Source organism: Triticum dicoccoides, chromosome 1B (genome assembly GCF_002162155.2).
Source record: "Triticum dicoccoides isolate Atlit2015 ecotype Zavitan chromosome 1B, WEW_v2.0, whole genome shotgun sequence".
Lineage (NCBI taxonomy): Eukaryota > Viridiplantae > Streptophyta > Magnoliopsida > Poales > Poaceae > Triticum > Triticum dicoccoides.
This window is the reverse complement of record NC_041381.1, coordinates 580,635,830-580,648,345: the sequence shown is the minus strand read 5'-3', so window position 1 is coordinate 580,648,345 and position 12,516 is coordinate 580,635,830. Positions and strand designations below refer to the sequence as shown.

Sequence of the window (12,516 nt, the reverse complement as noted above, 5' to 3'; positions counted from 1 at the left end):
CATGTCTAATTTTTCCATAAACATTTTGGATTTTTTCGTATATATAACATTTGTCATACATGTTTAAACTTTTTCAAATACATGATCAGCATTTTTTCAAATATATGTTTTGGTGTCTACTTTTCTTCATACACATGTTACATTTTCTGTGTATATCTAATCTTCTATATATATGAAACATTGTTTCTATATTATGTGAATATTTTTTAAATGCATGATTAACATTTTGTTTCCAACACATGCTTTGAATATTGTTTTCAAATATGTGTTAATTGTTTTTTCAAACACACATTGAAACATTTTTTTATTGATTGAAATATATTTTTAAACCATGCTAGCAATTTTTACGTTGTACAATTGGTTTTAAATGTCACGAACATATTTGTTGAATTGCGTGAACAATTTTTTTTGAATGTAACTTACATTTTGTTAATGGTACGAAACATTTTATTAAAATTACATGGACATTCTTTTACATTGTATAAATATTTTCTAAAATGCCACGTAGATTAGGTTTTACATGCATAAACATTTTAAAATGTGACAAATATTATTCTGAAAGCTATCAACATTATTAAAAAATCATGAACAGACGAGGGGGCGCAGAGGGCAAATTGCATAGGCACACATGCGCCACATCACGATTGGACAAAATATTTGACTGTTTGATAGATGACAATATGCTAGCTGCAACCAATGCTCAGAATCCATATAATTTCGTCAGTATCCACTAGACAGTACTATTATTTTTTCCATCAACAAACTTTTCCGGTTCATAGCAAATCATTCCTGCGACAAATGAGATTGTTGCGCCCTCTCCATCTCGATAACCATGACGCACTAAGCCATGAGCGTGCGTCGCGATATACAGTTAGGTTGTGTTTGGTTTGATCACAGGGATGATTGGTTGGAGAAATCCACTGACAGTACCACGGCTTGGCTGATGCAACAACATTGGTGCAAGAATGTAGGATATTCAACTCCGCTTCCAGTTCCAGCTCAGGCAACTTGCTTACCAACGGGATTCTGAATTGAAGTGCACAATGGCTACAGCAGCTTCAACATTTACTCGGTGCTGGCAGCTTATTAACTTCATGAGTTCTTCGAATTATGACCAACTGAATTTTCTTCTCAGGCCCTCTGTATGCTGGCGCACAAAGGAAGGAGCACATGCACAGCACACCACCTACTGAAAGGCAAAGGCTCAGTAAATCTTCACCCTCAGCTCCTCGTGCAAAAAAAATCCCCAGCAGAAGAGCTTCGCGTGCCTCAACCTGTATGTGACTGCGCCTCGACAAACTCCAGCACATTACAAATCTCAGCATGCAGAGGATGCTGGCTGCCACCAGCCACAAACTCATGCACCTCACCGTCAAGCTCGACCGAGCTGCACCCTGGAGTCTTCTTCATCTGCAGGTTGTTCATTTCCCTCCTCTCTCTAGCGAGGCCGCTCCAGTTCTGGGCTTTTGCATACATGCTGGACATCATCACCCTTGCCCAAGGGTCATCCGGATCCAACCTGGTAACTTCCGCCGCCGCAATCTCGCCAAGCTCCAAGCTGCCATGGACTTTGCACGCGCTCAGGAAAGCTCCCCATATCACCATGTTAGGTTTCATTGGCATTGTCTTTATCATCCTATACGCCTCCGGCAATCGCCCGACGCGGCCAAGAAGATCGACCATGCAACCATAGTGTTCAATCTTGGGTGTGATTCCATATTTCTCCTGCATGGAGTAGAAGTAGTCAAGGCCTTGGTCCACTAGCCCTCCATGCGCACACGCATTCAGGACCCCGACGAGAGTGACATCGTCAGGGCGCATACCACCATCTTCCATCATGTGAAACATCCGCAGGGCATCAGCGGCACGACCATGCATTGCCAGTCCGCAAATCACTGTTGTCCATGAGTAGAGGTCCCTCTTCCCAGGTGCCTTCTCAAACACCTGCAGGGCCGTGTCAATGCTTCCACATTTGGCGTACATGTCTATCAAGCATCTATCCAGTGTCCCATTGTGATTCATCCGGTTCTTGTCAATATAGGCATGGACCCAAATCCCAGTCTCCAAACACCCTGCAGCTGCGCAGGCACCAAGGACAGTGGACATTGTAGGCCCATTCGGGTGCACCCGGCTCGAGGATGGAGACACCATCTGGCGGAACAAGCCTAACGCCTCCCTGCACCGGCCGACCAGGCAATACCCTGCTATCACCGTGTTCCACGACACCACATCCCTCCTCGGCATAGCAAGGAAGAGCTGGTACGCAGCCTCCGCATGTCTATTCCTGACATACTGATGCACCATGGCGTTCCAGGCAACGGCACTCTTCGCCGGCATGTCGTCGAACACCCTCCTGGAGAGCGCGAGCTCCCCGCGCTCCCCGTAGACTCTGACAAGCTGGGTGGAGACGAACATGTCCGGCTTGATGCCGCTGACGACGACGAAAGCATGGACCATCCTTCCCGCGGCCACCGTGCGAGAGTGGCACGCGGCCAGCACGACGGCCAGGGCAACGTTGTCCGGGGCGAGGCCGTCCGCGAGCATGCCCCGGAACACCCGGAGGGCCTCAGCCGGCTGCCCGGACGCCGCGTGCGCCCGCGCCATGGCGGTGCGCGCGACGAGGCCCCGGTCGGGCATTTCATCGAACAGGTCCCGCGCGTGGGCCGGGCGGCCGAGCGCGGCGTAGGCCGTGAGCAGGGCCGTGGGGAGGTGCGCCCCGGCGTGGAGGAGCCCCGGCTTGAGGAGGAGGCAGTGGATGGCGGCGGCCGACAGGAGCGCCCCCGGCGCCGCCGGCGAGAGCGACTTGATGAGGCGGAGGAGCGAGCTGGAGGACAGGGCAAGCGGGTGCAGCATCATCTGACTGACTGGGCCCACGGGGCGCCAGCCCCGTAATAACTACTGTAAAAAACACGTTGAGGGGGCAGATCGTAAATGATGAAACACATCGGGGTGTTATCGGGTAAATAATAAAATAGCAGCCAGACGATATGCCAAATCCAACCACTACAATGCTGGTCGCCGTAGTATCCTCGGGAATCCGCGGCTCCCACTCCTCCTGCCCCGTCGCCTCCGCCGCGAATCTATTCCTCCGGGCCTCCTCTGTTCGTGCTCGCGCTCCCACCTCTTTGCGGCGGCGCAGGTGACTCCAAGAATCTTCTTTTCGGAGGGGTCAGGGTGAGGTGCGTTCTTGGATTTTTTTGTTTTCTCTTGCTGTCTTGGATGCAGTTCAGAAGGATGCGTTCTTGGATAGTTCTTGTTTCTTACCCATGATTCTGTCAAATTATAGGGGCATCGCAGTCGCAACCCAGTCCTCAACTTGCTCTAGTTAATGTTAATTTCTTGTGTAGATCTTTGCCTCGGCTCAGAGTATTATTAAAGCAATAGGGGCCTAAACCAATGAAATAATCCTTTTGGCCGATAAAAGGCAAGACCTGCGAGTTCGATTTTTTTGACAGTCTATGCCTTGGAAATTAACTCTACATGCAGTAGAGATGCTAATTTTTTTACTTGACTGATAGTGACCCACTCAGGATCTCTCTGCCTCGTCTTATTCCTGTTCGGTTCAGGGTTCTGTAGCCACTTCCACCTGGTTTTAATCTCTCTTTGACTGACTACACAGCAACAGCAAGGTATCTTGGCGTTCAAAAGCCATGGCCTCTGCCCATCCCTCGCAAGGATTGCCTTCAGGGATGGATCCTTCTATGGTGGATGAGTACGCTTCCCAGTCCAAGCTGTTGCAGGAATTCGTCAAGATACCCAGCATTGGCAAGGCTTGGATCTTCACTTCCAAAGATGGTATGGACTGTTATTGCTACATAACCACTTATCTTATCCACTTCTTGTCAACTTCAAATTTCTCACTCTTCTTTTTGGTTGTTTAATTTAAAGAAAACGCATCCAGGGCAATGGTTTCTGTTAGCCAGTCAGATCTTTTGGCCAACAAAAAGAGGAGTTTCCTTCTAAATACTCACATCTCAAAAAGTTCCTCAAAGTCAGTCAGTTTCCAGTGGTCTCCCTTCCCGGTTGAAATGAGCGGAGTGTCAGCAGTCGTTCCATCACCGTCCGGAGAAAAGCTTCTGCTAGTACGGAATGCTGAGGATGACGACTCCCCTACAAAATTGGAGATTTGGGGGCCCTGTCAGTTGGAGAATGAAATACATGTTGCACGATCTGTTCATGGGTCGCTGTACACTGATGGATGGTAAATTTCCTCTTTCTTTTATTTTTCCTTTTTGCGACATCGGGCATTTCTTCATTTTACCTTTGTAACTCTGATATGTGCTTTGCATTGCTATAAATGTAGGTTTGAAGGGATTTCATGGAACCATGAAGAGACTCTTATAGCTTATGTTGCTGAGGAGCCTCCGCAACCAAAGCCAGAGTTCAATGATTCAGGTTACAAGAAGGAAGGTTCGTCTCAAAAGGACTGCAGGAGCTGGAAGGGACAAGGGGATATAGAAGATAGCTGGGGAGAAACCTATAGTAACAAAAGGATACCTGCTTTGTTCGTCGCTAACATCTCTAGGTATGCTTCCGGCTGACGTGAAAATATAAATTCGAGAAAGTTTACAATATACTGTATTGTGGTGTTCTGAGGAAACTTTCTGCTGCAGTGGTGAAGTACGAGCATTGAAGGGTATACCTAGATCGTTAAGTGCTGGCCAGGTGATTTGGGCTCCATCGTCTTCATATAGTTTGGTTTTTGTGGCATGGTCAGATGATAATGGTTTCCAAGAGACACCAAGGAAACTTGGTATCAAATACTGCTATAACAGACCTTGTGCGCTGTATGCTGCTGCTGATCCTTTCAAGGAAGAAGCTGACGAACCATCTACTGAGTGAGCATATCTGTCTTTGCTAAGATTAATTATTCATTTTGCTCTTCTTACCCGTTGCCAGATGCACATTTTTTATATGTTTGAGGAATTTGTGTTAATTTTTATGTTTTTTTTTCAGTTACCTTAAAACTGGCAATCAAATATATGTTGAAAGATCTTTTCTGTACAAGTTAACAAGACTGGTTACATATTTTTTTACTTCCTCATCATCCAAGTTGTAGGAAAAACTATGCCATATGCAGCATGGCTCACAAAGCACATTTTTTTTTCATTTTTCCATGGAAAGGTTACTTTATTTTCTGATTACCTGTTTCTATTTTGTAACAGCTCCAATATGGGTGATACTGCAGCTCTGGTCAAGTTAACAGCAGACTTGAGCAGTGCTTTTTTCCCACGATTCAGGTAGGATGACTCCCATTGTTCAATGGTGTTAATTTATGTCACAAGGATCAACTAGATGTATTGGAAGTAACAACAGGTCCACCGCTGCATATTTTAGATTTTCCTCTTTATTTTCTCTTTTGCATTGAGATTGTTTAGGCCAGCATTTTTCTAGCATTGGTGTTAGCACATAACATGGGTAAACACCATGTAAAGGAGAACCGAATGACAATGGCTGGGGGGGGGGGGTATTTTTTTTCCGAAACACGCAAAAGCCTTGTGTTTCAGTTCACAGATAGAAAGAAGAGTTTGAACTAGGCTGTAGAGGGGCACACCCAGTGATACAACACAACGCACTAAAAAGTAGTCGCCGCTTCTGCCGGTACCAAGACCGCTTGCGCCTGCCATCACCCAATCCCTGGCTTTCCTCGACGAGGCTAGCTAGGCTGAGATGGGCGTCGCCGAAGATGATCGCGTTGCAATGCTTCCGTATGCATCATGCCACTAGCATGATGCAGAGGACACACCCTTCCGGCAAAGGTCTGGACGGAGAGGCAAGTTTCCTGCTACCAGTCCATGAAGTCATCCCATGCGGCGGCTGAACAAGCCATCGATCGTGTCCAGTACTCATGCCACACCGTGTGTGGAAGTGAGCAGCCTGTGAGGAGATGTGCCATTGCCATCGTCTCCTCCCTACAAGGTGTATGCTGCAGGCCTCGATGCGCTGGTCGCTCAGCAGTCCAACAACGGTCTTGAAAATTAAGCCACACGAAAAACTTAACCCTTGGGGGAGCCCACGACTTCCAGTTTTGCTCCCAAATGCTCGAGCCGGCCGCTCTCTAGAAGAGGGCATCCTAGGAGCTCTTGGAAGTGTCCATCCAGGGTCCGGCGCCACTGGAGGACATCCGGCGAGGTGGGAAGCTGAACCCTGCGCACCATCCGGCAGACATGGATGCACTGTCATAAGACTGGTGGACTTAAGGCCTCCCTTATGCCCGAGATCCAGCTCCAACGGCGATCTATCAGGGCATCTCTAACCTCGTCCGCTTCCTAGTGCGCCCTGAGACCAGAAGCAGTAGCTCAGGCACAAACCCAGACATGGCATGACTGTCGATCCAGTGATCCTCCCAGAATATGGCAGATGCTCCGGCAAACAAATCACGCTCATCCCAGGAAAATTGCAGGTCCAGACCCTCCAAGGATGGAGGGGTCAGCGTGCCGTGCATTGTCCAAAACCATCGGATCCTGAGGCTGATCCCACCCTGGCAAGGACCGGAACAACCAACCCCCCAAGCGGAGGGGCTGCACACCCTGACCCAATTGACATGGTAGTGGCTGCTCTCGCAGGCGCTATGCCCACCCAAAGGAAGCCCCTTTATCCATCTTCTGGGTTCTCTTGTTCAAAGCTTAGTGTTAGTAGCAAGAGCACAGGTAACACTGATTTGGGGCTCTGTTTTAGGGACTGATTCCCCCAGCAATCATTGATTTCAAGTTACAACTAACTAAGATAAAATCCAGACTGAAAAAGATCATATCCCTAATGATAAGATTACTAGGAAAACTCCAGCAACCTGTCGGGTTGCGGCTACTGGCCTCCTATATATGTGGTCTTGATGGCCCATAACCGGACGCACGTCTATTACCATGCTGCCAGGCAACATGTGCATGACATATGGTTAGAAATTACACTGATAACACTATGTCACTCCTTTTCCCAATGCAAGCCACACCAATAGATGGATCATGCACATTATTGAGTGTATGTGCTTGTCTTTTAATGAGTTGTAATGGGACTTGCCTGTCACTATTCAAACAACAATAAATCCCTCTTTGGTGTAATTTCAATTTGAAAATACATAATATCGCCGCTCCAAATTAACGTCATCAATATTTCCTTCTTGTTGCTGTAGAACCTGGCCTCAGTAGTCAGTAGTATGAATCTTTGTGCAACGCAAACAATTTTTGTTGATTATTGTTATTTATTATTATGCAAGAATGGTTATGTCAAGTTTCTGATGCATTTACACTATCAATACATTGTAATGCTTAATAATGAGAGCTTTTATTGCATAGCCCGGATGGGAAGTATCTTGTGTTCATCTCAGCAAAGAGTGCTGTGGATAGTGGAGCACACAATGCCACAAATTCAATGCATAAAATTGACTGGCCTACCGACGGCAAACTAGAGGGGAGCCTCGGTGTTTCTGATGTGGTATAATGACGCCGTTCCATTCCTTAAGTATATACCTTTGGATAAGAAGTGCTGGATGTCCAATAATCAAATGCTTAATACATTAGTTATTATTTAGGTACCCACTGTAATGAGCCCTCAAGATGGGTGTTTCCCTGGGATGTACTGCTCTGGCTTGCTTCGGTCTCCATGGCTTTCTGATGGACGGACTATGATTTTATCTTCTGCTTGGGGAAGCAAGGAAGTAATACTTTCTATCAACGTTGCGAGGTAACTACACACATCTACCTGTTCTATTGTTACACTCATTGGCTAACTCGTTTATTTATCCGTGAATTCACTGTGTCCCTCCACAGCGGCGAAGTCTCAAGAGTTAGTCCGCAGGATTCAGATTATTCCTGGAACGTTCTCGCACTTGACAATAATAACATTCTTGCAGGTAACCCTAAATTCCTACGGTTTAAAGCAGACTTCATATTTCCATCAGCTAAATTTCCATATTTATGTGCCTTCTATTCCTTCCAGTTTCCAGCAGCCTTGTAACGCTGCCTCAAATGTACTATGGATTTGAAGATTCTCACACAGACAAGCCCTGCCAGTGGGACTGGCAGGAAATTCCGTCTCCATTTCCGAAGCCATCTGATAAGGTTTAACTTAAACACAATATTTTCTGTCCATCCTTTGCCACTACTCCTGAATTCTCACAGAAGATTTGATGGCGCAAACTACACATTTTTATGATGTATATTTTACAGGTCAGCTCCTTGTTAGCCGATCATAAGTTCAGTGTAATCAAAATCCCAGTCAGCAATCCTTCTGACAAACTTCCAGATGGTATGCAACAACTTCAACACCACATATGCCTTTTACTGCTCACCAATTTTACAGAAAACTGCTATAATTTTATTATCTTTTTGTAACTTCGTATGAAGTTAATACTCTTCTGTTTATTTCTTTCTGTAGTGATTCTCTTTTTAGTGCAATGAGTAGAATGCTATATATAATTATATATTGTGATTTGTGTGTGTGCCATAACGTAACTGTGTTGTATTAAATAAATGATTCACTGGAATGCTTGATCGAAGAGAAGATTGTAAAGTTCATAATAGGAAATTTCTAAGAAATCCTTTATCGAGATTGCTACCACTACTTTTGAAATGCCTTGATATTTTCTCCTTCAAAACCTTCACTGGACTAGTATGCATGAATGCCATTCTTATTCACCCAGCATTTCACTTTACAATTCGATCAAACACTTAACTGTATATGTTGGACTAGTGAGCTCTAATTGTTTCAGTTGAAAAAACTCCACTTTCAACCCTGAACTCTGAAAATGCAACCTTGAACTATTGAAACAGTCCACTTTTCACCCTCAAGTGGTTTCACAAGTGATTTCGGCAGACATGCATTCCACCTCACTGCCATGTTAACAAATTTCAATTGTTTTTATTTATTTTGACCACCATTTCTTCCAACAACAAAACAACAACAAAGCCTTTAGTCCCAAACAAGTTGGGGTAGGCTAGAGGTGAAACCCATAAGATCTCGCAACCAACTCATGGCTCTGGCACATGGATAGCAAGCTTCCATGCACCCCTGTCCATAGCTAGCTCTTTGTCGATACTCCAATCCTTCAGGTCTCTCTTAACGGACTCCTCCCATGTCAAAATCGGTCGACCCCGCCCTCTCTTGACATTCTCCGCACGCTTTAGCCGTCCGCTATGCACTGGAGCTTCTGGAGGCCTGCGCTGAATATGCCCAAACCATCTCAAACGATGTTGGACAAGCTTCTCCTCAATTGGTGCTCCACCATTTCTTCCATTCGTAGTAATTTGTTGTCAACACTGAGTTCTCTCTGCTTGCCTTCTCTCACTTGATAATGTTATATTTTCTCTATTCAGGTGCTAATCTCCCCTTTGAGGCTATTTTTGTGTCTGGCAAGGATTCAGCAAGTAGTCCAACGATTGTTGTTCTTCATGGTGGCCCTCACTCAGTCTACCCATCAAGCTATTCGAGATCATTGGCCTTTCTATATGCACAGGGATATAACCTGCTTGTTGTAAATTACAGGTGAGCCTTGAAATTACGAGTACATCTTGTAAATGATTTGTCATGAACCACGTTTCATCATGGGGTATCCGTCAAGCGGGAGATCATATGGTGATGCTTTGGGCTAGAACAGCTCTAGGTGAAGGAGATCAACGGCCGAAGGAGGAATGTATGGTGATGCTTAGGGGACTAGAGATTTGTTATTCCATCTCTTAATCCAAAGAGATGGCAGTGCCATGCTTATAAGGCACGCTTCTAATTAATCCAACTACGAACATATGCACGCATGCTGCTGACTCCTTTTGAGTTCCATGGTTCTGTATTTTGAATGTTAACTAGTTTTGCATCACACTAACACGGAATATCTTGCACACACTACTCTGTTGCTTAGGGGCTCGTTGGGGTTTGGAGAAGAAGCATTGCAATCTCTTCCTGGAAATATTGGTTCTCAGGTGCTACTAATTTATTTCCATGTTTAAGATAATTTTCCCTAGATGTCAAAATTATCATGACCGATCTGTGATCTTATGTGCAATTGGTTCTCATGAACAGGATGTGAATGATGTATTGACGGCTTTGGACTTTGTTAAAAAGAGAGGACTTATAGATGCATCTAGAGTAGCTGTAGTTGGAGGTTCACATGGAGGTTTCTTGACAACACATTTGATCGGCCAGGTTTTTTTGACTACCTTCTTTCTTAATTATTTCTCCAGGCACTTACTTTTTTATCAGCCTTTTTGTGCTTACTTTGTTTGCTCACAGTTTATATTCTCGAAGGAATTTACCATGTAATTCAACGTCTGTCAGTTGCATAATCAGATTTCATTAGCAAAATTGAATTCTGATGAATATCAATATTCAGCCAACTGAAGCTACAGCCACTGGTTTCTTTCTTGTTACACTGAGTTGTGGTGATTTCACCAATTCTAGCCTATTTTTGCTTCAAGTACTAAAGAATAGTTGATACAGAAATGCCCTTGTTGTCCTTTTAATTGCATTTCTTGTTGAAATCCACAAGTTGAGACTCGAGAAAATGCAATACTTTTTGTGTCTTGATGCGTCGATAAAAAAGAGTTTTAGTTACAAGGCCCGGGCTATGCCATTACAACATGCTCAACACACATGGCTAAGGTGCTGAGGCAGGATAACACGCAGGCTCTGACGCCTTGCCAATCCCTACAATTTGAGTTTGGATGTTAGTGTAGATCATTTCACTGCCAAAACCTGCAGGAAACTAGTACTGGCGTACTGCCTCAGGGAACTCGGTCCAGAACTTAAAAAGCTCAAGGCACATAGACTTCATATATTACATGATGTTAGTCATTAAGTTTTATGATCAAGCATATTTTTGACATGGGCATATTTCTTGGAATGCAGGCTCCAGACACATTTGTTGCAGCAGCTGCTCGAAATCCAGTATGTAATTTACAATTGATGGTCGGTACCACTGATATCCCTGATTGGTGCTTTCTGGAGGTTTATGGAAAAGAGGGGAAAAACTGCTTTACGGAATCTCCTTTAGCAGACACTCTTTCTCGGTTTTACCAGAAATCACCAATATCACATATTTCCAAGGTACATAATTAGTCGGTTGCACATTCATATGAAAATCATTTCTGAAATCTTTGCTCGAGGAAAAGGTTGGGGTTTATGCATGCAAAGGCAAAAACTGCTAGGACTCTTATGTAAGAAACCGATTGCTTGACAATATGTATTATCACATCTGCAGGTTAAGACACCAACACTCTTTCTCCTCGGAGCAAAAGATCTCCGTGTTCCTGTTTCTAATGGCCTACAGGTACATCCATGTCCAACTGTGTACCTTTCAAAGTTTACATGATTCTGTAGATCCTATTCTTTTCAATAGATTCGGCAAGCTTTGCATTTTCATAAAAAAAAACAGGGTACAGGAGGCTGCTTTTGAGCCCTTGTAATAGTATTATTAGTACCACTACTTCTGTGCGTGTTTGGACAGCTCAGATCATTTTAATGAAAGAAACCCCATGACCGTCATTGTTGAGTTGTTCATGCTGCAAGCTCAATTCAACTTATACTTAACAACTGTTGTCGCAACATTTTCAGTATGCAAGGGCTTTGAAGGAGAGGGGAGTCGACACCAAAACTATTGTCTTCCCAGAAGATATTCATGGACTTGACAAGTTTGTCCGAACTTAAATTTACTTGCTACGATTACTATGCATGTGTCCAAACATTTCACTAAATCAAATTTTCTCTCTTTACAGACCACAGTCCGACTTTGAGAGCTTCCTCAACATAGGGGTTTGGTTCAAGAAGTACATGAGCAAATAAGCATTGGGCTTCTTAAACACCATGATCTCCTTGTATTTTTCATTCTGGTGGATAAATGATTGTAATTTAGGTCATAGGAACCTGTGCCGTGAAAATAGTGTTCGACTGGCAACTCTTGTAAATAGTAATATCTGCCGTGGACTTGTGGTGCTACTTTAATGGTACTGGTATGGATTAGAACTTGTGATTCCAAAAATAAAGCTGATGCATTTTAGAGCTCACTAGTAGTCTTGGATCTGTCATTGCTACTCCACTGCGAAAGTTCCTTTCTCTTTAATCCCCAAGGTTGCAAATCTTAGGTCTTAATTACCAAAATTACATTACCGAAACACAAGCAATACCAGTGCTCAACAGAAATAAACCCCCTTTTTTCTGAAAGTACATAAATACCACGATCCTGATTGCAAATAGAGCTTGAGTCTCAGTCATGAAAAGTAATCAATGGGAATGACCAAACACAGCATGAAAGTAGAAACTGAATCTCTCTTTTGGGGCTCGCCCTGTTTGAGCTTGTAGTTTTCATCTTCTAATCTTATCTGGATGTACGTCATTAATCCCAAGCAAGCTAAGCTAATAAGCTCCACATCACCTTGATCTAGTACAATAAGAAGTACAACATATGTATTTGAGATGCTTTCAAAAGCTTTAGTAACTTGAAAGGAAACCATATTGTTGGAGAAAATAAAGCCATGTTTTAAAACGACGCATGATGCAAGATCAAAATTATGTATTATTACTACTTACCTC

At 44.1% G+C, this 12,516-nt stretch overlaps 2 protein-coding genes across 3 annotated transcripts; one reads left to right on the top strand and one right to left on the bottom strand.

Moving 5' to 3' along the window:
• Positions 1–612: 612 nt before the first annotated feature.
• LOC119348891 (pentatricopeptide repeat-containing protein At5g08510-like) lies at positions 613–2,844 on the bottom strand. Its single transcript, XM_037616897.1, has one exon. The coding sequence runs from the start codon at positions 2,635–2,637 to the stop codon at positions 1,270–1,272; it is 1,368 nt and encodes a 455-aa protein (XP_037472794.1). The 5' UTR covers positions 2,638–2,844; the 3' UTR covers positions 613–1,269.
• Positions 2,845–2,992: 148 nt separating this feature from the next.
• LOC119348890 (acylamino-acid-releasing enzyme 1-like) lies at positions 2,993–11,990 on the top strand. Of its 2 annotated transcripts, none has more exons than XM_037616894.1 (18): positions 2,993–3,139; positions 3,620–3,795; positions 3,889–4,201; positions 4,304–4,525; positions 4,614–4,838; positions 5,166–5,240; positions 7,293–7,431; positions 7,529–7,680; positions 7,767–7,849; positions 7,936–8,057; positions 8,166–8,244; positions 9,312–9,480; positions 9,851–9,911; positions 10,012–10,134; positions 10,837–11,034; positions 11,189–11,257; positions 11,542–11,618; positions 11,703–11,990. In XM_037616894.1, exons 1-18 carry the CDS (start codon positions 3,009–3,011, stop codon positions 11,767–11,769), a joined length of 2,481 nt encoding a protein of 826 aa, XP_037472791.1. In that variant the 5' UTR covers positions 2,993–3,008; the 3' UTR covers positions 11,770–11,990. The 2 variants fall into 2 exon arrangements, with proteins under 2 accessions (XP_037472791.1, XP_037472793.1); XM_037616896.1 differs by having other exon boundaries at positions 2,997–3,179.
• The last annotated feature ends 526 nt before the right edge of the window (positions 11,991–12,516 follow it).